This window comes from Bos indicus x Bos taurus, chromosome 18 (genome assembly GCF_003369695.1).
Source record: "Bos indicus x Bos taurus breed Angus x Brahman F1 hybrid chromosome 18, Bos_hybrid_MaternalHap_v2.0, whole genome shotgun sequence".
Taxonomy (NCBI): Eukaryota; Metazoa; Chordata; class Mammalia; order Artiodactyla; family Bovidae; genus Bos; species Bos indicus x Bos taurus.
This window is the reverse complement of record NC_040093.1, coordinates 2,309,859-2,331,926: the sequence shown is the minus strand read 5'-3', so window position 1 is coordinate 2,331,926 and position 22,068 is coordinate 2,309,859. Positions and strand designations below refer to the sequence as shown.

Here is a 22,068-nt window from a genome sequence, read left to right as displayed (position 1 = left end):
CCACTTGAGAACAAGGTGTCCTAATGAAGCCTCCTGGGCTACACGTCCCTGCCCACCGGTGGCCGGCCATGACTTTGGCTTCCGAACCCGAGGCCCCAAGGGGCTGCGGCCTGGGGCCTGCTCAGGGACAGCAGAGGCCAGGGGAGACTCAGGCCTGAGAGGACACACACCCCAACCCCTGCTTCCTCCTTCAGCTCCCCCGACTGGTTGGTCAGCTCCGCACTCCGCGGAGGTCAGAGGAACCCAGAGGAACCGTTTGGCCAGGCTGGAAACACACCCTGGGGGGACCCTACCTCCCCGGGGTCACCCACTGCACCTCCCAAGACCCCATGGTCCCCAGGCCTCCAGCGGAGGGTTCCGGGATGCTGGGGTGGTATCAGGCACCACCCCCACCCGGGCCGACCTGTGGGTCTGGCACGTGGCCCAGCAGCAGAAAGCCACTGCCCACCCTTGTCTTCCCCCGGCCCCGCTGGCTCCTGGGAGGCAGGGGGCGGTGTGTAGGCAGATACCCGCCCACCCACCAGAGTCCAGCTTCTTCCTAGAGGCAGTAATTCTGTCGCTGGGAAGTTGAGACAGGCACTCCTCTACGGTGACCTGTGACACCGTGGCTGTCCCCTGCTCCCCCAGTGGATGTGAGGACGGGACACAGCTACAAGGTGCAGGACAAGTCTTCCAAGACGCTGCACGCAGGCGGGGCCGCCGGGGCTGGTGGAGACGGGAGCCTGGGGTCCTTGGCAGCGCGGGGGAGAGCTGCCCGCCACCGCGAGGAGAGGCACGGCCTGTTCAGCCCCGCCCCGCCCCCCGGCCCCCGGCCGCCGGAGTCCTTTTAAAAGCAGCGGTGGGCGGGCCTCGCTCGGAACACCCGCCCCAGGTCCTCTCTGGCCTGCCCGTCCTCCCGGATTGAGGACGCCGCTCACGCGGGGACCCAGAGCCCGCTGCCGGAGCCGGCCGGTCACTCTCCCAGGACATTCTCCAGGGAGCACCCGGGTACGCGCGCGGCCTGGGCCGATGTCGGCCTCTCTCCTCCGGCCTGGCCGGTGCCCCCCACCCACGCACCCAGCAGCAGCTGCCCGGGTGCGGGGCCCTCCGTTTCCCCGGACTCAAGAACCACGCACAGGAGGGACGATCGGATAGTGCGATTTATTGCCCCCGAGCCCTCTTCCCGCCGCGCCCAGGCCTGGGATGAGCCGGGACCCGCTGTCCGCGGGGTCGCCCGGGACGCGGGCGCTCTGCTCCGCACGCCTCCGCGACCCCAGACCCGGCGGGGTGGGGGAGGGCAGGGAGAGGAGAAAGGCTGGGACCGCGAAGGGGAAGAAAATAACAGGCGGGCGGGGGCAGGAGGCAGTGTGATTAAAAGAAAATTCTAAAGGGTAAAAGGACCCTCTCTCCCTTCCTGCTGGGGCCCCTCCGAGGGTAAAGGGTGCACGGCTCGCCGTTCTCGCAGCAGCCCTTTCGGCGAGAGAAAGGAAAGAGGGCGAATGGTCTTCCGCTCATGGGTTTCGTCGCGTCTTGGTCTCTCTAGTTCCCACCCAACGTCTCGATTCGGGCTTGGCCGAGAACCGACGGGGCCAAGCCAGGCCGAGCGGCGGGCGCGGGGAGGGGCCGGGCGACCTGGTGGGCGCTCCGCGCGCCCCGCCCCAGGCCCGCCGCACCCCCGGGACGCCCCTCTGTCCGTTTCGCCCCAGCCTCTGGGTCCCGCGCCGTCGTTCCCGCCCAGCCCGAGGGGCCCCGCCCCCCCGGGCCGCCGCCCCTACCGGCCCTCCCCGCCGCGGCACTCGCTGCACCGCCCGCCCGCCGCCTCCTCGTCGTCGTCCTCGTTGTCGTCGTCCCCGCCCGCCCGGTAGTAGTTCTGTCCGCAGTGGCTGCAGACCGAGGGCGCGCCCACGGCGTGCACCTTCTTGTGCCGGCGCAGCGCCGCGCCCTGCACGAAGCCCTCGCCGCACTCCACGCAGATGTGCGCCGGCTCCTCACCCCCCGCTGCTCCCAGCCCGTCCCCGTGCTGGGCGCGCTGGTGGGCCAGCAGCCCGGCCCCGTGCCCGAAGCCCTTCCCGCACTCCACACACACGTACGGCTTGGGGGCCGGGGCGCGCCGCGAGCGGGGTCCCGGCGCCCTGGCCCCCGTGCTCGCCATGGCTGCAGCCGCCGCCGCCCCCTCGCCCGGCGCGCCCACCACGATGATGCCCTCGCCGTCGCCCACCGGGATGGCGATCTCGCCGTCCGCCGCCGCCGCCTCCTCGGGCGCCTTGGCCCGGCGCACGCTGGCCGCTAGCACCTTGGCCGCCACGCCCGGCCCCGACAGCTCGGGGTGCAGCCGCAGGTGGCGCGCCAGGCTCTTGGGCTGGCTGAAGCCGCGGCCACAGCGCGGGCACACGAAGGGCTTGAGGCCGCTGTGCGAGCGCCGGTGCTTGGCCAGGCTCTTGCTCTGCGTGAAGCTGCGGCCGCAATCGGGGCAGGCGTAGGGCTTCTCGCCCGTGTGGATGCGCTGGTGCTGCATGAGGTTGGAGCTCCAGCTGAAGCGCTTGCCGCACTCAGAGCAGGCATAGGGCTTCTCGCCCGTGTGGATGCGCCGGTGCTGCACCAGGTGCGAGCTCTGCGAGAAGGTCTTGCCGCAGTCGGCGCAGGCGTTGGGCCGCTCGCCAGTGTGCGTGCGCTGGTGCCGCGTCAGCTTGGACCAGTGGCTGAAGCTCTTGCCGCACTCGTTGCAGATGTAGGGCGCGGGCGGCCGCGGCCGGGGCGGAGGGCCGGCTGGGGCCGCCGATGGGGAAGGGGACAGCTTGGTCGGGGGCCAGCTGGGGACGTCGTCGTCATCCATGATGAGGATGTCCACTGCAAGGAAGCGGGGAGAGGACGTCAGAGAGCCCGCGGAGGGCGTCTGGGGCTGCTTCCCTGCCGCGCTGCGAGGCCTCGGGAACCGGCTCCCCTCCACCAGGCTGGGGGCGGCACCTCGGAGCGCCGAGAACCGGGCCTGCAGCTGCCAGGCCTGCCCCGGGCAGACGTGCTCGCTCAATCCCCATCCCCACACCCCCCAGTTTCCTGCGTTTTACCAAACACTCCATAACCATCCCCTAGGGCTTCGCCTTCCTTCACAGCCGTTTCCCCCACACCCAGAACAATGCCCGGGACTTGGTGGGGATTCCAGAAATGTCTGCTAAAGGAATCAACAGAATCGAACGGGGCTGCGCGTGGAGGGCTAGGTAAGGCCCTAGTACAGAATGACCCCTGAGGCAGGAGACCCTAGCACCAGGCGGCTCTCATCTCGGCCCGGGAAAGGACGGTGTCACATTTGGGTTCTGGGAAGACGACCGTGGCTGCGGGGGTCGGACTGGTTAATGAGAGCACAGCAGGAGAGCCCTGACTACCCCCCCCCACTAACTGGGGGTGCAACCCCACACCCCGCAACCTCTATCACAGACGTCCTCAGCCTGGGCCCTGGTTCTGTGGGCCCTATGTGCCCAGTGGAGACAAGAAAGGAGCGCGGGGCCTCGTTCCCGGCGCCTGCGAACCGAGGACACCACCTCGGACACCTCCGCGGGCCGACTGCCCGACAAAGCCTTAATACATTTACACCGCCCCTCGCCCGGGCGGCCTCCCGGGAGAGATGAGCGGCTCCACGAGATCTGGGTGCACCCTCGGCGACATCTGCCTTCCCTGTGCGACTCGGGCCTGAGCTACAGAATGGAGACGGATTTAGGGGGCTCCAGCTCAGACACCTGCCAGGGGCCAGAGCTCGGGCCCAGCCCCGCCCACCATCCTCCGGCTCCACCTCCTGGGCGTGGCCTCGCCCCCCCCCCACGGCCCCGCCCACCAGTCTCCGGCTCCACCCTTGGGCACAGCCCCGCCCACACGGACCCAGCCTCGCCCCGGCATAGCCCCGCCCACCAGCCTCCGGCCTGGGCCGCGGACACAGCTCCGCCCACCAAGCTTCGGTTCCGCCCCGGAAATAACCCCGCCCACCAGCCTCCGGCCCCGCCCCCAGGTGCCACGCGAAGGCGTCGCTCAAAGGTGAACCCCACCATAACCTACCTAGCTCTGTTTTCCCGCCCCCTCTCACTAGCCTGCAGGCCCACAGGGCCAGCGGTCGGACCGTGTTCCAGCACCCGGCCTGGGACAAAGTGCCCCAACACTCTTCCTCGAGATAACGTCCTCGTGCACTCGGTAAGCATCTGTGCGTTAAGACCCGCGAGGTGGGCGCTGGGGACTCGGGCCTTCGCAGCGAGGACACCGAGGGGCCAGCCAGATGAGCCGCCTCCCGCGGCGACACGGCCTGGGGGCGGAGAAGCACCAGGGGCCCGCAGTCCGGATCCCAGGTGGCCGCCCTGAGCTCCGGCAGCGCTGGGAGACGATGCCCCACGCGCCACCCCCGGTGACTGAGCACCGACGCTTTGAGAACCAGGGCTCCACACGAGGAGTACCGGAACAGGGCCTGAGCTGGGACAGGACATCACTTCGGTAGGAAGCCTGGGCGGGGTGGGAGGCGCTTCCGAAGAGATGGCCTGGGGCCCACTCCACTTTGACGTCAACATAAATCGGGAACTCCGGGGCGGCCACCGTTAGGACTCCACTGCCTCGCGGGCCCCAGTCCCACCCTGATCGGGGCCCTGCGATCCAGCAAGCCACGCAGCGCGGCCAAGGGAGATAAAGAGGAGAAAGTCTTAAGCACACGACGTCCTAAGGCGTGGGAAGAGAGGGGATAGGAAGTAGGCTTGCTATTGGCGGAAGGCCGAAGTACACGCTCTGCTTTCCAAGTTGTCCCTAAAGTTTAACAACAGAGACATGACTCGGCGATGACGCGCATTTGCCATCGCAAGGACCCGGACATAACATAGCCCACCTGAACCTGTGAGACCCCTGGGACTCAACCAGCAGTCCTGGATGCGGGTGGGGGGCGAGGGGCGGAGCGCCGGTCCGGAAACAGGAGAGAAAGCTCGGGGCGGGGGCGGGGTGGGGGGGGTGCGCCGCAGGGCTGGGCTGATAGTGGGGCTGAGCCGGGGGCGGCACTGCGCCGCCTTCACCACAGGCACTGCTTTTCGAGCAGGTGTTAAAACGGCCCAGTGGAGGAGTGTCTACTCACTCCGGGAGTAGGGCCTGCCCCTCAACCAGCGGACCTCTGGTCTCCTGCAGTGGGTGCAGGGCCCCGCGCTCTCGTGCACCCCCGAGTCCGACTCTGCACCCCGTCCAGGTCAGGAAGATGGTCAGCGGCTGCCCCCGGTCCGCCCTCCCTACCGGAGCCCCTCCGTGCCCGGTCCCACGCACCCTCCCCCACCCCAAGCCCAAAGAGCCGTGCAAGAGCCGCCCCCTCGCGTTCCTGCACGCCATCACCCAAGTGCACATCCCCAGACATGAGTTCGGTCCCTTTACTTTTGACTTCATCTAAGTCTTTTAGGTCCTGTGTAATACACAGCTTCGCCGGTCTCTTGCTTTTCCTGACAATCTTCTTTTCACGGAGCCCTGCGGCCCTCTGGACCCTCGCGGGCTGCCAGCTCCTCCTCGTGGGCTGCTGGGGGCCCAGCCCCGCCGGTTCTGTGGTCAGTCATTCTGAAGGTGCAATCCCGTTCTCTCACTAAAAGCATGGATTATCGTCTCTCGTGTGATGGCGTATCGTTTCTGTGACATCAAGGGCCACTGACACGCAGGAACTCAGACATCTACGGAATCATGGAGGGATGCACGGCGCGGCCCCTGCACGCAGCGGGCACAGAGGGGCCCCGCCCCCGTCGTGACAGGGCATTTGTCCTGCATTGATTGTGGTCAGCTCCACATTACGTTTAGTAGGTGGAGTAGTTTTGAGAAGCTCCCTCGCCCGCTGGTTGGGACCCAGTGGTCAATTTCACGGGTTTACGGCGGAATGAACCTCATTTTCCTTCATCTGCCCGGTCTTCCGTTGTCCTCCAGCATGACCAAGTAACCTTCCCTTTCCTCACTGCACTCTGAGTCCACGGATTTACACACATCTGGTGGGCTGCACCCCTCGCCTGTCACCCCGCCAGCTGTGGTGCGTGGGAGCCTTGAAGGGGCTCCGAGTCCTCCGGATGGGACCTAGGGGGTCCTTTGACAGCTCCTCTGCCACCACAGGCTCACCCACACTTTCTTCCCCAGACCTGCAGCCGGCCAATCTACAAGGGCGCTCTGGTTTCTCTGAGCAGGAAACAATTTCAAGCTCCAAATCTGGAAGTGATCACTGCTTTTTTTTTTTTTTTAAGGTAAAATTCCTGTAAGCTCTAACTGACACTTTCCATACAGATCCAGGCCAGTAGGCTTCTCTGCGGTCTTCCTTAGACGCCCGCATCCCCAGTCCTCACAAGGCGAGGAGAGAACCCAGAGGCGCCGTCTGTGCCAGGCTGCTGACACCACAGCACCAGCATCGGGATGGCGGTGCGCACACCGGCACGGCCAAGCGAGGTTCCTCAGGACTCGGGCGCCCACCTCACAGCCAGCCTGGCCCCGCTCCCTGCCCGCGGATCTCCAGGAAGGGCCCACGCGGAGCCGGTCTGCTTGGCTCCGCCCTTCCAATGTGCAGGTCGCTTCTCCATACGATGTGACCCGCGGCCTCCCTTTCCTTCCCCCAACAATCAGAAACAGGAGCCCTCCACTTTGCCCTGGCAGAAGGCGCCACTGACTGGCTGAGCGCAATGCCGTCTCCTCTGCCTGGGGCCCTTCGCTCTTTCCCCAGGTACCCGGGGGGATCTGCTTCTTCAAGCCCAGCGACTTGATTCAAAGACCATCCATCCGAGCGGATGTTCTCAGAGTTTCGACTTGCTCTTTCGACACCCAACTTTTCCATTTCAGGAATGTTTTCTAGACGCGTAGGTTTCACTGTTCTCTTCCTTATACAGGGTTTTGTCTTCTTGGGGCTTTCTTTAACTAACTTCAGTACCTTTTTTTTTTTTTTTAAACCCTGCTGTAATCTTTATTTCTTTTTGATTTTACAACCTTCCTCCTTTTCACCTTCAGGTTTTCTCAGGGAACGATGCACTCACTACTTTTACTTGGTCTTCAGCTGCTCCATCTTTGTCTTGAAATGGCTTTGTCTGTGTTTCTGGCTGTCTGCTGAGCTCTGCCCCTGGGCCGCGCGGTCCTGGTCTTGTTCTTCCAAGCCCCTCCGCACAGTCCCGCCTGTCTGGTTGTGCACCTCTGACACACCGCAGCCTCCGCATCTGAGGACACCCTCCTCGGCCCCTTTCTCTTATTCTAGTAGCTCCTGCGGGGTGGGGTCAGCAGAACAGAACTTTAGTTCCCTGTCTGCCCATCTCTGGACGTCCACTTCCCTGAATTCACAGGCGGCTACATTCTGGGCAGTGTTTTCAGCTCCTCGAGGGTCCTCTGCCGCGTGTGTGACCTGCTCTCCCAGGGACCCTCGCTCTGCCGCCACCCCATTTGGTCAGTACCTTCCCCTCCCCACTGCAGTCCCCACTGGACCCTGAAGCCCCTCCGTGCAGACCCTGCCCTGCCTGGGGCCTCCATGGCGGGTGCTTTCCCTGGACACAGGAAGCCGCGGGCCCAGGCAGTCTGTGCACCCCGCTGCTGCTCTGCATGGAACACCCGCTGCGGCTGCTGCCCACAGTGACCCCCGAGGGCAGCCTGGTGGCCAGCTCCCCGCCCCCTAACACCACGAGGGCCATTGGCTCGTCCCCATCCCCCTGTGCTCGGGGCTGTGCCAGGGCACGTGGGTCTTGCCTGGGTGAGGTTGCTGTCTTTTCACGCGGGGTCTGCTGTTGCCCCAGCTCAGGCAGAGCATTTCAGGGGACTCTGCGGGGTGATGCTAGTGCCACTGAGATAGGAGAGGCGGGCCTGACCGTGTGAGGCTGGGACCCTGGCCCTGGAGGGTTATCTCCAACCCACTGGCTGAAGACTCCTCCCCGCCTCAGTCAGGCCTTCTCTTCACCTACGATCCGTGTTCAGAGGACCTCTCTCTGAGTGCCCACGTGGAAGACCTGGCCAGCTCTCACACCGCACCCCTGCCGGCTCCCCCCCTCCCCCGGGGTCTGGGGGGGGCGTGCGCGGTCAGTGCGCCCGTGAGGTGGTCAGCACAGACCTGGCTGCAGCCTGCAGACAGTCCAGCCCAGCCCCAGCCCTGGCTCCTGGTGGCCCCACCGTCCCATGCCCCGGGCTCACAGCCCTGCCCCCGGGGCCCCTCGGCCCTCCCCACCGCACCAGACAGCACCAGCGGTCTCAGGGCAGGGGTCCCACACTGCCCCTCACGGGAGGGGCCCACAGGGGTGCCGACAAGGGGGAGCAGAGCAGCTGGGAAGCGCGCAGGGGGTCACAGGGTGGGGGCCCGAGCAGACCACTGGGCAGAACAGAGGTGAGAGCCCACCTGCCCTTCAAGGTCTGCCCAGGAGAGCGCCTGAGTGGACAGCGTGCACAGTCAGAACTCTGGGCTCCGAGGTAAACCGCCTTCCGGAGGCGGCTGGGGGCAGAGGACAGTCAGGGGAAACGCTGAGTCCGTCAGCTGAGATGAGCGTTTGCTGCTCGCGGAGAATTTATGGGTGAGCCGCTGCGACACGTGGGGATGCTTTTTGAAATCCTCCAAGAAACGGGCACAGGCAGTGTAGGCCCACCCAGTGTGGTTCACTGCTGGGGCCAGGCAGCGCGACGTGCGGCCACCACACTGTCGGGCTGGAAGTTTCCAGAAGGAAACCAACTGTAAGGTTAATCTTACTTTAAAGCGGTAAAAAAACAGGGAGGGGGGGCGCCGTGGTGAAGGAGGGCCTGGGCCCTCCCTGTAGGGCAGGGTCTGTTCCCCCAGGCCTAGAGCCCTCACAGTGAGAGGTCATGGACGCCGGCCGGGACGCACGAAGACGCATCAACAGCAGCACAGAGCGCTTCACACTTTATTTCACAGGCGCCCTGCACGGAAGCCCGGGGCCGGGGAGATGGGCCACGGCTCCCCCTGAGGGTGGGGGCTGGCGAGGCTGTGGCCCGGCCTCAGCACGCGAAGCCTCATCCCCGGGGGCTCACAGAGGAGGTTACTCAAGCCAGGTAACGCTTTATTAAATAAGGCAGGCTGCCCATGTCTTAAATGAAGATGAAAACCCGGGAGGACCCAGGCCCACCCGGACGCCCTGTGTCCTCCTGGCCCCCAGCCCCCGGGCCCTCCCCAGGCTGAGGAGCCCCCACCCGCGGCAGCCGAGGGGGCTGCCCCCAAAGGCTCCCAGCTAGGGGGCCACGGAGACCCCACCAGGCCCGGGAGGCGGCTGGCTGGGCCTGGGAGGCGGGGTAGGACCCCGAGCCTCCAGGAAGCGGGCAGGGCGCGAGGTCAGCCGGGAGAAGCCCAGGGCCCCTCACCTGGGTTCTCGTGACTAGCCATCTGCTGGTCCTCGGAGTCCAGCGGCCCCGGAGACCAGGCCTCTTCCCGCAGCTCCATGTCTGGGCCCTGTCGGAGGGGAGACAAGGAGAGGGTTCACAGGACGCCAGAGCGCACGCGGGGGCCCGAGCTGCACCCTCCGCCCCCCGGCTGGACGGCCACAAGACAGATGCGGGCAGCGCTCAGCCCGAGCTGGGGACCCCAGCCGCCTTCCCAGGGCGACTGCCCCGAGTGGAGGGGTGGGGGCGTGGGGGCCACGGGGTTCCCAGGAAGCTGGTGGCCCGGGGACACGCCACCCCGAGACCCCCGGACACAGCAGGCGCTGCTGACGGTGAGCGACGCCCAGGAACTGCCTGAGTAGCGTGGAGGCTCCAGGTCTCGAAGGCAGCCCGCTGAACGCCGACACACGGGCCGCCAGACCCTTCCACCCCAGACCCCACAGGACAGACGGCCGGAGCCGAGCGGGTACCCCCCCACAGTCCGGGTACAGGGCGGTCGGGCATGCCAACCAGGACGGCCGCCGTGAGAACAGCCTAGCAGGCCGACCACAGGGGCTCAGCCCACGCAGCCCCAGAATCCCGCTCTGAGACCGCCTTCACAGCAGCGCTGCGCAGAGGCAGCGAGGGGAGCGGAGCAGGCCATGGAAGATCCGGCTGAGGCCAGGCTGCCAGGCCGGGGATTGGCGGAGCGCCCACGTGTGGGCACGGGGCTTCTCTGAGTGATGAAATGTTCTGGGACGAGACGGTGGCAGTGGCTGCCGAACTCTGTGACACCCAGTGGACTGTCCCTCTCACGAGGGTGGCTTGTGTCCCAGTGAGTCCGTAAACAGACTAAGACATGTGTGCAGGCCCTGACTCAAACACCGTCCGTGTCAGAAACGAGTAAAAGAGAAACAGGAGCGGCAGGGGCAGGAGGGGCCGCTCGGCGAGACTTCTGATCCACACCTATCTGCTGGGCGGCCACCTGTGGGGCCGGAATAACTGCGTCCAAGTCAAGCAAGCAGGGCCTTCCCGGCCAGCATCCACCTCCGCCCGCTTCCTGCACTGAGAAGGCGGGGGCCCTCCATCCTCCTCAGGGTGTCCACAGGCTCCAGGGGAAGGGACGCAGGACAGGGAGGTTTTGGGCAGCTTGCCCCGAGGCCAGAGGTCCCCACACCCCCAGACGGGGCAGCTCAGGGAGTGAGGGAGACACCACCTGATTCCCATGGCGGGCGGGGAGCGGGCCTTGAACTGCAGGACCCCCGCCCACACCCAGCTCCTGGTGCAAGGAGCTCCTCTGAACCCATGACTCCCCGAGAGGACGAGGCAAGTCCCCCCGATAGAGGGTCCCGCACCAGGAGGGAGCAACGCCCCAGGGGGCGGGGAGCCTGCAGACGTGACCTTCGTCTCCCCCACCGCAGCCCAGGCTACCCCCCGGCACGCAGACCCCCGCTGGCGCCCCGCCCTGTCACTCGGGTTTTCCCGAGCTGGTGCTTAACAGAATCCATCTGGTCTCCTGCTGATCGCCTCAGTCAGTCCAGCTGGAAGCCCCAGGAGGGCAGAGGAGGGCAGGGTAAGGCCCCTCGACAGACTGGAACAGAGTGGGGGCGGGGGTGCACACACGATGATCCTCCTGGGAGCTGCCGTCCAACGAAGGGCGCTTTTCACTGGGTCTAAGTGGGATCGAGGTGTCCACACAGACCCTCAGCGAGGCCGACCAGCGGCAAGTCAGAGTCTGAGACCCGGAGGCTAGGGCACAGGGTCGCCACGATTCGGGGAAGCGCCGGCCACGCAGGGCGCCCTGGGAAACGCCTGGAGGAGCCCAAGGCAGAGCCCGCAGCGGAGGGGGCGGGGTCGGTCGGATGGAACTCGGAACCTGGCAGGAAGCCCCGACTGGGCCCCACAGGCGGCAGCTTCTCTGGCTGACTTCTGGGCCCACGGGCTCTCCACCTGGCGCACGGCACACCCGGGCCCCGGGGCAGTCTGCTCTGCATTCTGCTTTTGGCCTGAGCAGAGGGCGGTGACCCCCCTCCCCGCCCCCCCAGGAAGGGAGACTTAAAGCCAGCCACCGGGTAAACACCCTGGCATCCACCTGCTGGGCCTCTCGTGGGGGCCGCTCTGGCTCGGGGGCCGGGCCCTGTGCCCCCACCGCGGCCTCACACAGCAGGGACCCCAGGAGCCCGGGGTTGGGGGTGGGGAGGAGCCGGAGCGCGCCCTGGGAGACTCCCTGGATCCCTGTGAAGGGCCAACGGCGTGCACTGGAGAGTCGCCCCGGCCACTCGTGTGCTCCTCCACTGCGGCCACTCGGGCTCCTGTGTTGCCCCGAGCCCCGGGGCCTTGGGGTCCAACCCTGGGACCTGGGGGGAGGGGGAAGCCACAGCCCTCCCACCCAGAGCTGGGGGCTGGGGCAGCCCCTGACCCGGCGGCTCCCTGGGGGAAGTGGGGTGATTCCCGCGCCAGCCCGACTGTGGAACCTGATGTCTCTGGAGGCTGAAGGTGGTGGGTCCTGCCCTCCCCGCCCCCCAGACGCTCCACGGCCCGGCACACCTGTCAGGCCCGGCCGCCCCACTCTGACCCCCACCCACTCCACAGAGACGAAGGCCCACCCCCGCGGGGCCCTGCAGCGATCCAATTAGCCTGGGAGCCGGCAGGGCCTGCGAGACAAATTATTATTATTGTTGTTATTAGACCCACCCACCTGCACTGGATGCCTGCCCACCAATTACCCGCCGGCTCTTTCTTCCGCTGCCAATCTCGCCGCCTCCTCCGGCCGGCCCTGCTCCGGCGCCTGCCCAGGGTTCCCGCTGCCGGAGACAGCTGCCCCGGCTGTCCCCTCACTTCTCCGTCCCACCCGCCCCACGTGCCTCTCTGTTCCTGAGCTGCCCTCAGGCCTTAGCTGGGACCCCCGGCTCCTCCCCGGCCATTCTTCCCCAGCCCCCGTCCCAGCCTCGAGGCCACCGAAGCCCAGTGGCTACCTCTCGGCCTCCACCCTGGGAGGGCCCTGCACCCACCCTCACCGCCCTCTCCCAACTCCCACCCCCGGGGCCTGCACCCTCCAAGCCCTCTCCAAATCTGCTCCCCACACCACGGACCGGTTCATCTTTTCCAGGCACTAGGTTCAAACAAATCAGTCGACTGAAAGGGGACAGAGGATGGGAAGAGACACTTCTCCAAAACGACACGCAAGGAACTGGCAAGCACACGAAGAGATACATGCTCCGCGTGGCGTCAAGACCACAGACAGACCCCAGAGCAGGCGCGCCAGCTGGACGCGATGACCACAGAAAGCACGCGCATGCCTGCGGAGAAGCAGGGCCTTCCAGCCATGAACCCAAGAGGAGTGAAAACACGTCCGCACGACAGTTTACACGCGCGTGTTTGCGGAAGCACAAGTCACAAGAGCCGCGCGTGGAGACAGCCCAAACGGCTGTCACCGGTGATGGACGCGCATGCAGCCCGTGGCAGCTGGAGGAGCAGGAAGAGGAAGCGCTGGTCTCGGAGGGGAGACCTCGGTGACTCCGCTTGCCCGAGAAGTCAGGACGGGCAGACCCAGACAGGACTCGGGCCTGTGGTCCCCAGGGGCACGTCCCTGTGCACGTGGTCACTGTGAGCTGTAAGAGGGTGACCTGTCTGCACGGCAACCACCTCACAGGGGAGCTGCTGTCTGTTTTATTAAGGGCAGCTCAGTCCCACCACCCCCCTACCTGAACTACCCCCACACACGACCCTTGCACTAGGTCCAAACTCCAGACCCGGGCGGCGTCTGCCAGGTCAGCCCGCAGACGCACTTCCTCCTGGGAGCCCTGCCCCACATCACACGTGCCGGGCACCTTCTGGCCTTCCAGGGGTCTGCTCTCCAGTGCCCGGCCACCACCAGCCTTCCTAGAGCTTCCCACACGTCTGCCCTTAAATGCTGGTAAATAAGTGAAGATTCCTTAAAACAACAAAATACTCTTCAGGCCAGAAAAACACAGCTGCACATGTGGGCCATTGCTGGTTGTCACCCCTTGACCGGGCGATGGGCCAGACTCCGCTCCCTCTGGGGGCGCTGGGCTGTCCTGGTTGGTATCTGCAGGATACTTCTTTCCTCCTTGCCCCCACCCCTGTCTGCTCCCTGGAGACCTGCCGCCAGAGCCCAGAGAACACAGCACCTCCCCCAGGAAGCCTTCCCAGACTCCTCCCTTCCCTCAGCTCCACTGTCCCTTCTCCCCACACAAGACCAAACAACAACACCGAGGACTGGACACAGCGTGGGCACCGTCTGATCCCCACAGCCACTAAGGGGATGGGAGGCTGCCCTCGCTGGGCTGGTGGGTGGGTGGCCAGGGTGGAGTCGGCCTCACCCCCAGCCACGCCATCCGGGGCGGATGCTCCACCCCGCGCCTCATCTTCAAGGGCTTGGCATCCAGATCATGAGAGGAACGGCCGCGCTCCACAAGGAGCTGGGCGCCCAGGGAACGTGGACAGGCCTCTGGAGCCCAGTTCAGACCCGTCCAGGGCTGACCCAACCTCCCAGGGCCTCGGGACACACCCGCGGCCCAGCCTCCAAGACCAGTCCTCCCCTCCGCCAAGAACACCAGTACCGGCTCCCTTTACTCCGGATTACAGCCAAGCCCACATCCCTGGGAGGCTCTCCCTGACTTCCTCCACCCTATGTGTCCACACACACCTCAGCAGACGGCAAACTCCTCCAGCCCAGGGAGTCAGGACGTCCTGGCCGGCCTGACCCTGCGCCTCCAGGCTGGACCACGTGTGGGTCCCCAGCATCACTCGTGACGAGGCAGCCCGCACAGGAGCCCCCATTTGGCAAAGAGAGGCCAGTGTTCTGTGGGCCCAACAATCAGGCAGGCAGAGCAAGGAGACCCCCACACCAAGGTGGACCCCAGGAGCAGCCGGCTCAGCCGGGGGGCAGCGCAGTGGTGAGAGGCGCCCTCTCTGCCACCAGGACAGGGCTGCTGGCCCCGCTGGAGAGACAAGCAACCCCCCGCAACTGGGGCAGGGAGGCCTCCTAACACACGGACCGAGAGTCACACCTGAAAACAGGCGCCAGCTCTGCGTCTCCGAGCCAGTCATCGGCCCCACCCCATGGGGGGTATCCAAGTCCCCTAACCCCAAACCAAGGGATACCTCAGAGACCTCCAGAACAGCCTCCATCTCCCCAGAACCCAAGCCTGGCCAAAAGAAGCCAGCGGAGGCGGCAGCTCTGGTAAAGGCCAGGCTCTGGACTCCCGCCAACCCTGCACCAGTGCAGGGGGCTCAGCCCACCGCTGAGTGGGGTGACCACCCCCACCCTGGGGCCTCTGCGGTACGTGCCAGGCTCCTGGCTGCAGTCTGCCTCCACAAGGAGGCCAGGGCCACAGCGGGGTCCCAGGCACAGCCTCGGCCAGCTGGGGGCGCTGCAGGACACATGTCCAGGGTCAGGGCTGGGGGCGTTTGAGCCCAGGAGTGCCCAGAAAGGACCACCCAAGACCCAGGGCAGCCAGGCAGAGACTGGAGGTCAAGACCAAGACCGCCGCCACTAGCCCAGGACTCAGGCCCCCCTCAGGTCCCCGGGGCCTCTCGGCCAGCTCCTCTGTCCTGTGAGACTCGAGACATCTCCCCCGGGCTCCTCCAGCTCCCGGCTAGCCTGGCAACCCCCAGCCCCTGCCTGGGGCGTCCGAGCCTCTCCACTACTGCACCGTCCTGCCCCACCCCTAGCGGAGCACCGCACCAGGACCACTGTGTCCCAGGCCCAACACCAGGCGGGGCTGGCAGCTGCGTTGATGGACGAGGCTCACCCAGGGATGGTGGACCGTGCTCTGGGTCATGGGGGCCTGAGGAGGAACTGAGCCTGGGAAAGGGGAAGCGGCAGGTCCAAGGTCACGGGGCTGGAAGAGACGGAGCCCGGGAATGCCAGGCCGGCCTGAGGCCTCTGCACCCGCTTCACACCCACTTCTGAGAGCTGTGCGCTGGCTCCAAAAGGAGAGCATTGGGAGCCTTCCTACCAAGGTCAACGCCATTAGTACAGCCCCTCTTTTTCACTAGTAGAAACTGAGAAATGCCTTGTGCTGTGAGGTCAAAAAGGTGATGATGAACGTGGAGCTGGGACCTGAAACCAGTCTGTCTGACCCCAGAGCCCAGGGCTAACACGCAGCAGTGCCGCCTGACGCCCGGGGCCACCCTGGGCCGAATCCTTCCAGTTCTCTAGCTCAGCCTGCGGGGGTTAGACTCCAAGACCTCCAGGAGTAAGAGGCTAAGACAAGAGACAACACAAGAAGGAATCAGATCTGAATGTTCTGGGGCTCAGGCCGGAGGGCCTGCCTGCAGAGGCGGAGGGTGAATGCCAGCTGAGCCAAAGAGGCTTAAGTTCTTAGGGAAGAGATAAGCCACAGTAACCGGGCTTCCCCGGGAGCAAGGGCAGGCCCAACCCCCAGCTGGATCCTAACCCTGGATCCCTAAGACAGGTCCAGGCACCAGGAACCACGCGGAGCACACAGACCAAGTCAGTCCCTTCCTACAGTGCCCCTCTGGACTGGGGCTGGGGCGCCCTCCCTGGTCCCCTGGGTGAGGACAGGAGTGTGGAGGTGAGGAGGCGCATGGGCCCGGTCCAGCTCTTCCACGCGCACAGCGGGCCTGCTTCATCTCCCTGTCCTCGTGCCAACCAATGGGCCCGCAAGAGTCTCTGTCCACACTCGCCGTGGCTCACTTTTCCGTCTGATCACGCCATCCCTGGCTGGCCTGTGCCCCAGGGGCACCCGTTTCCACGAACTGGGGTGCTCCCCTTTATGGCCGGGCCGCGAACAGGGGCTCAAGGGCGCTATGCGGCGCCCGGGAGGCCTCGGGGTGGCCATCGGGCCCGGCCGCCGGCCTCGCCCTGCCCCGCGGGCCACGCGGTGCCTGACCTTGGCCTAACATTTCCCCTCCAGCGCACGCGTTTCCTGCCCGCCGCCCGCGCCCGGGCGAATGAATGAGCCTCCCGCCGGCCGGAATGCCCGTAATTACCGGCCGGATCAAAGGCCGCACGCAGCGCGCCCGGGGCGGCAACGGGATCTGGCTCCTTTGAAAAGGGGGGAAAGGGGAGCGGGCAGGCCAGGGGCCGCCACCGGTCCCCCGGGGGCCGCCGTTTCCGGTCAGGCCGGCTGGGCCCGCGCGCGCCGCCTCCCCCACCGGGGCCTCAACTTCCCCCGGGAGTCGCCACCACTTCCGGCCACGAGCGGCCGGGAAGGCTGGGGTGGGGGTGGGGGCGACACGGCGGCCCCACCGGCGAGCCCGCGCTGCGCGCGCCCGCCTCGGGCGCGCCCCCCGGGCGTGGTGCGCGCTCCCGTCCCGGCGCGCGCGCCCCGCCCCGCGTCAGCGGCCGCGCGCTCACTCACGCCCCCGCCCCCCGCGGCGCGCACGCGCACTCGCCTGCCCAGTCGCGCTCGCCGCCCGCCTCCCCGCCCGCCCCCCCGGCCGCAGCCCGGCGCCCTGAGGCGCGCGCCCACCCGGCCCCGGGCGCACGGCCCCCGCCCCCGCGCCCTCCCCTCACCTCCTCGGTCCCGGGGCCGCCGCGCCGCACTCCTCCTCCTCTCTCCTCCCTCGCGGATGGTGGCAGCGGCGGCAGCGGCGACTCAGACCCTGGGGTCAGGGGGACGGGCGCCCAGGCCGGAAGTGACCTTCCTGGCCGCTTCCGCCCGCGCCGCTCCCCCCCTCCCCTCCCTACCCCCCTTCCAGCCTCCACCCCGTCCTCGCCTCTCTAGGAAGGCGAGTCCGGCGACCCCCCCCTAGCTGCCGCGGGGCCCCCCCCCAGCTCTATGGTGCGGAGCGGGCGCCCCAGGGTGGCACTTCCGGACGCGTCTAGGACACGGGTCCTCCGGCCACGCTCTATGGCGCTGCGCGACGAGGGGCTTCGCGCCCCGCCCCCTTCCAGGCCAGGAGGAGCGGGCTCGGCCCGTTAGGCGGAGACTTCCGGGTGCCCAGGGAGGTGCCCCCCGCCCCCGCGCCGGGCTCTCGCGCCTGCGCGGTCGCGCGGTAGGCGTCGTGGAGGGTGGTGGCCAGGGCCGCTCAGCTACCCCGGGTCCGCCGGTCGTCTCTATCGTTGTAACCCGTTCCATGCCGGCGCCGCCCGCGGCGGCCGGAGCTCGTGCGCCCGGAGGGCTCTCTCGTCTGCCACCCTGGTCCCTTCTTTACTGGACTGATCGCTTCAGGCTCCTCCCAGCGCCCGCTTGAGCCGGGGTCCTCCCTTCTAGAGCGACAGTAACACATTGTGCGCCTGCCTCCAGGGGCTTTAGGTACATTAAGTAGTTTGTGGATAATCCAGTACCGTTTTGCAGATAACGAGGAATAGAAAGGTCAAGGCACCTGGCCAAAGCCACACACCGAGGATGCGGGTCCTGGGCTCGAACTCGTGGAATCGGGCTCCCAATTCCTGCATTGAGCAGTGCCTTTGCAAACTGCCTCCTGTCACTGAAGGTTGATCATAACGTCCAGGGATTCACTTCCTCCTCTCTGGAGAGGAGGGCGCTTTGTGAGCTTACCTGTTTCTGTTAATAAATACATGCTTTTTAAATAACTTACACCACAGTGTCCTCGCAGGCTGAGTCCCTCTGATCCCTTTCTGGGTCTCCAGTTGGCTGGCTGTCACCTGAGCGTAACAGGTGGTGTAACAGAGGAAGGTTTGATCCCTGGGTCAGGAAGATGCCTGGAGAGAGAAATGGCAACCAACCCACTGGTCTTGCCTGGGAAATCCCATGGACCGAGGAGCCTGGATGGACAGAGGAGCCTGGTGGGGAGGAGGAATGGGGAGTTTAATGGGGACAGAGTTTATTTGCAAGATGAAAGCAGCTTTGGAGATGGACCGTGGTGATGGTTATACAACAATGTGAATGTACTTAGTGACATTGAACTGTGCGCTTTAGAATGGTTTAGATGGTAAGTTGTATGTTATGTGTACTTACAATAATTAAAAGTTTAAAGAGAAACAAACTTGTGGTTTACTATTGTAATGTATGGTGTTATGGTCTGCATGTGTACCCACAAAATCCCTATGTTGAAACCTAGTCCATGAGGTGATGCTCTGAGCTTCCTAGAGGAGGGCATGGCGCCCCACTCCAGTATTCTTGCCTGGATAATCCCACGGACAGAGGAGCCTGGCAGGCTACAGTCCATGGGGTCACAAAGAGTTGGGCACAACATAGCAGAGACAATAGTGGCTTATGATGCTGGGCGTATTTTTGTATGATTTTTACTATCTGTAAATGTTTTTTGGCTGGGTGTCTGTTCAGATCGTTTTCCATTTTTGATGGAGTTGTTTTAGAGGTCTTTCTGTATTTTGAGTCCAAATCCTTTATCAGGTACAAGTTTTACAAATATTTTCCTCTAGGTTTGTGGCTTGTCTTTTGATTTTCTGAATACGGTGTTTCAGAGTAGAAATCTTTAACCCTATAAAGTCCACAATACTACCTTTTTCTTTTGTGGACTGGCTTTTTGTGTTGTGTGTTAAAACTCAAAGTCCATGATCCACAGGCCAAACCCAAGATCATGTAGATTTTCTATGTTTTTGTCTATTATTTTGATAGTTTCATATTTTAAATGTCTGTTAATAAATTTGAATGAATTTGGTATCAAAAAAAGAGACTCCCGAGTTTCCAGTCCCCGGTCAGGGAACTAAGATACCACATGCCGTGCAGTGCGACCAAAAAATATATATAAATAAATAAACAAAATTTAAAAAGGAGACCCAGAGACCTCCCTTACACCATGTGAGGACACAGCAAGAAACCAGCCATCTGCTGCCCTGAAGAAGGCTTTCACCAGAACACGACCTTGCCAGTAACTTACTCTTGGACTTCCATTCCGTGGAACTTGGACTTCCATGTTCAGCTGCTGAGTCGTGTCCGACTCTTTGTGACCCCACGGACTGCAGCACGCCAGGCTTCCCTGTCCATCACCAACTCCCAGAGTTCACCCAAACCTATGTCCATTGAGTCTGTGATGCCATCCAACCACCTCATCCTCTGTCGTCCCTTCTCCTCTTGCCCTCAATCTTTCCCAGCATCAGGGTCTCTTCCAGTGAGTCATCTCTTTGCATCAGGTGACCAAAATACTGCAGCTTCAGCTTCAGCATCCGTCCTTCCCGAGGGGACACTGCGGGTACTCCTATAACATCTGTCCACCCTCTGCATCACTGATGTCCCCAGATTGCCACACCTCCTCTGTGGGTCCCAGGCGCTGAGGGCCGCAGGGGACGGAGGGGACGGTTCACTCCCAACTGTCTTGTCCCCTCTGCTCCAGTCTCGCCTCATTTCAGGCTCAGAAAGAGCTTTCATACACACCCAGATATGCCTGTCTGTCACCCTGATCTGACTGTCTAACACCCTGACATGATTGTCTATCACCCTGACATGACGGTCTGTCACCCTGATATCACTGTGTCTAACACCCTGACATGACTGTGTCTATCACCCTGATATGACTATGTCTAACACCGTGACATGGCTGGCTGTCACCCTGATATGACTTGTCTGTCACCCTGATATAACTGTGTCTAACACTCTGACATGACTGTCACCCTGATATGACTTGTCTGTCACCCTGATATGACTGTATCTAACACCCTGATACGGCTGAGTCTGTCATTCTCATACGACTGTGTCTGTCACCTGATATGACTGTCTGTCACCCTGATATGACTATGTCTAACACCCTGATATGACTTGTCTGTCACCCTGATATGGCTGTCCGTCACCCTGATACAACTGTATCTAACACCCTGATATGGCTGTGTCTGTCACCCTGATACAGCTGTGTCTGTCACCCTGATACGGTTGTGTCTGTCGCTCTTATATGACTGTGTCTAATACCCTGACACGACTGTCTGTCACCATCACCCTGATATGACTGTCTGAAGCCCTCCAGTGGCTCCCCATCACCCTCAGGAGGAAGCCACAGCTGACTGAGCTCCGAGACCTGTCAGTGTGTGGCTCTGGCCCACGGGTCTAGACTCTCAGAGCCGCCCCGGCCCCCAGAGTGATGCTAGACCACGGCCACAGAAGCGACTGGAAATTTTCCCAGCTGTGCTGCCATCTCCCCACTTCTGGGCATTTTCTTTCACTGTTCCCTTAAGCTCTGTTGCTCTCTCTCATTTTGCCTCAGTAATTCCTACTCATCCTTCCTGACTCAACCAGGTTGAGTACCTCCCCCGTCCTCCACCTCCCTGTAGCATTCCCATTATAATGACAACCCCTTTTTGTCCAGAACCCACAGTGAGCAAGGACAGGGCAGAGATTCGATCCCACACCTATCGGGCTCTGAAACTCTGGTTACTGCTTGGGGTTTCCTCAAAAGCCCCTTGCGGCCCTAACGCTTTGGAGCTCTATGATCCAAGTGTGTGGCTGCTGCATGCAGGTTTCAAAGATTCCAATCCCCAGAAATCCGATCACAAACTAGGACTTTAACAGTTAGGGCTCAGCTTGCATGAAACAGAAACACAGTTCAAATAGGTTTAAGGCCAAAAACAAAAAGGGGGGAGGGCAATAACCTTGTGTTGGCTTATATAACATCCAAAAAATTCCACACATATAAACACCATCAGGTGTGATTTGATCCAGGAGCTCAAAGAATGTCACCCAGTACTGGTCTCTTGCCACGTATCTTTGGGCTCTGCTAGCCTCCGTTTTGTTTCATTCTAGGCATGCATATGGTGGCAAGATGGCCTCCAGCAGTTTCCAAACTATGCTTACCTCTGTAAAAATTAGGTGGAAAAGTTGGTGCGTGCCTTTCTCTCCCCTGTCCTGGCAAACGGCCCAGTTCTATTTGGTTAAATCTGATTGGGTGGCCTGAACCAATCACAGTGGCCTGGGAGGGGGGTGCTGTTCTGATTGGCCAGTCCTGAGTCACCTATGGAGCCAGCTTCCCCAAAACCAGGTAGAAGAGGAGTCGGGAAAAGGTGACCCATTCGGCTCCCCAGGAAAACTGGGTGCAGTTACCGGAGACAAGGGAATGGATACTGGGAGGATAGTGAAGGTTTCAAGGAAGGGTCCAGGCTGGTGACAGGTGGGCGTGCTGGGTGCTTCACAGGCGTTTCCTCACCTTATCTTCATCATTGTGCAAGGAATTAACAACATCAGCTAAAGTGTGTCCATGGGGACACTGCTGGGCTCGTCACTTACCTGATCTCAACTACTCCTCACAACAATCCCATGAAACAAGTCCCCTGCTCCCCTGGTGGCTCAGATAGTAAAGAATCTGCCTGCCAACACAAGAGACCTGGGATTGATCCCTCGGTCGTCCCCCTGGAGAAGGGATAGGCTACCCACTCCAGTATTCTTTGGCTTCCCTGGTGGCTCAGATAATAAATAATCCGCTTGCAATGCAGGAGACCTAGGTTTGATCTCTGGGTTGCGAAGATCCCCTGGAGACGGGAACGGCAACCCACTCCAGTATTCTTGCCTGGAGAATTCCATGGACAGAGGAGCCTGGCAGGTTATAGTCCCTGGGGTCACAAAGAGTCAGACACAACTGAGCAACTGAGAACACACAGATGTGGAAGACAGAGGACAATACGGATGCACACACGTGCACATAATGTATCTTGTTCTAGCACACTCAGGCTGCTATCACAGAACATCGCAGACTGGGTGACTTCTCCACAATGGAGATTCATTGTTCACAGCTCTGGAAGCTAGACGTCCAAGGTCGAGGCTGCAGCACGGTTGCCTTCTGGTGAGGCCCACCCCCACCACCACCTTCCTGGCTCACAGCCAGCACCTTCTCCATGTGGCCTCACATGGTGTAAGGGTCTAGCAAGCTCTCTGGGGTCCCTTTTAT

At 63.1% G+C, this 22,068-nt stretch overlaps 1 protein-coding gene across 1 annotated transcript; it reads right to left on the bottom strand.

Annotated features, from left to right (window-relative positions):
- Positions 1–1,121: 1,121 nt before the first annotated feature.
- On the bottom strand, positions 1,122–16,956 carry ZNF787 (zinc finger protein 787). The gene is made up of 3 exons (XM_027514629.1): positions 16,790–16,956; positions 9,286–9,373; positions 1,122–2,826 (listed from the first exon to the last, which is right to left on the bottom strand). Exons 2-3 carry the CDS (start codon positions 9,362–9,364, stop codon positions 1,751–1,753), a joined length of 1,155 nt encoding a protein of 384 aa, XP_027370430.1. The 5' UTR covers positions 9,365–9,373; positions 16,790–16,956; the 3' UTR covers positions 1,122–1,750.
- Between the last annotated feature and the right edge of the window lie 5,112 nt (positions 16,957–22,068).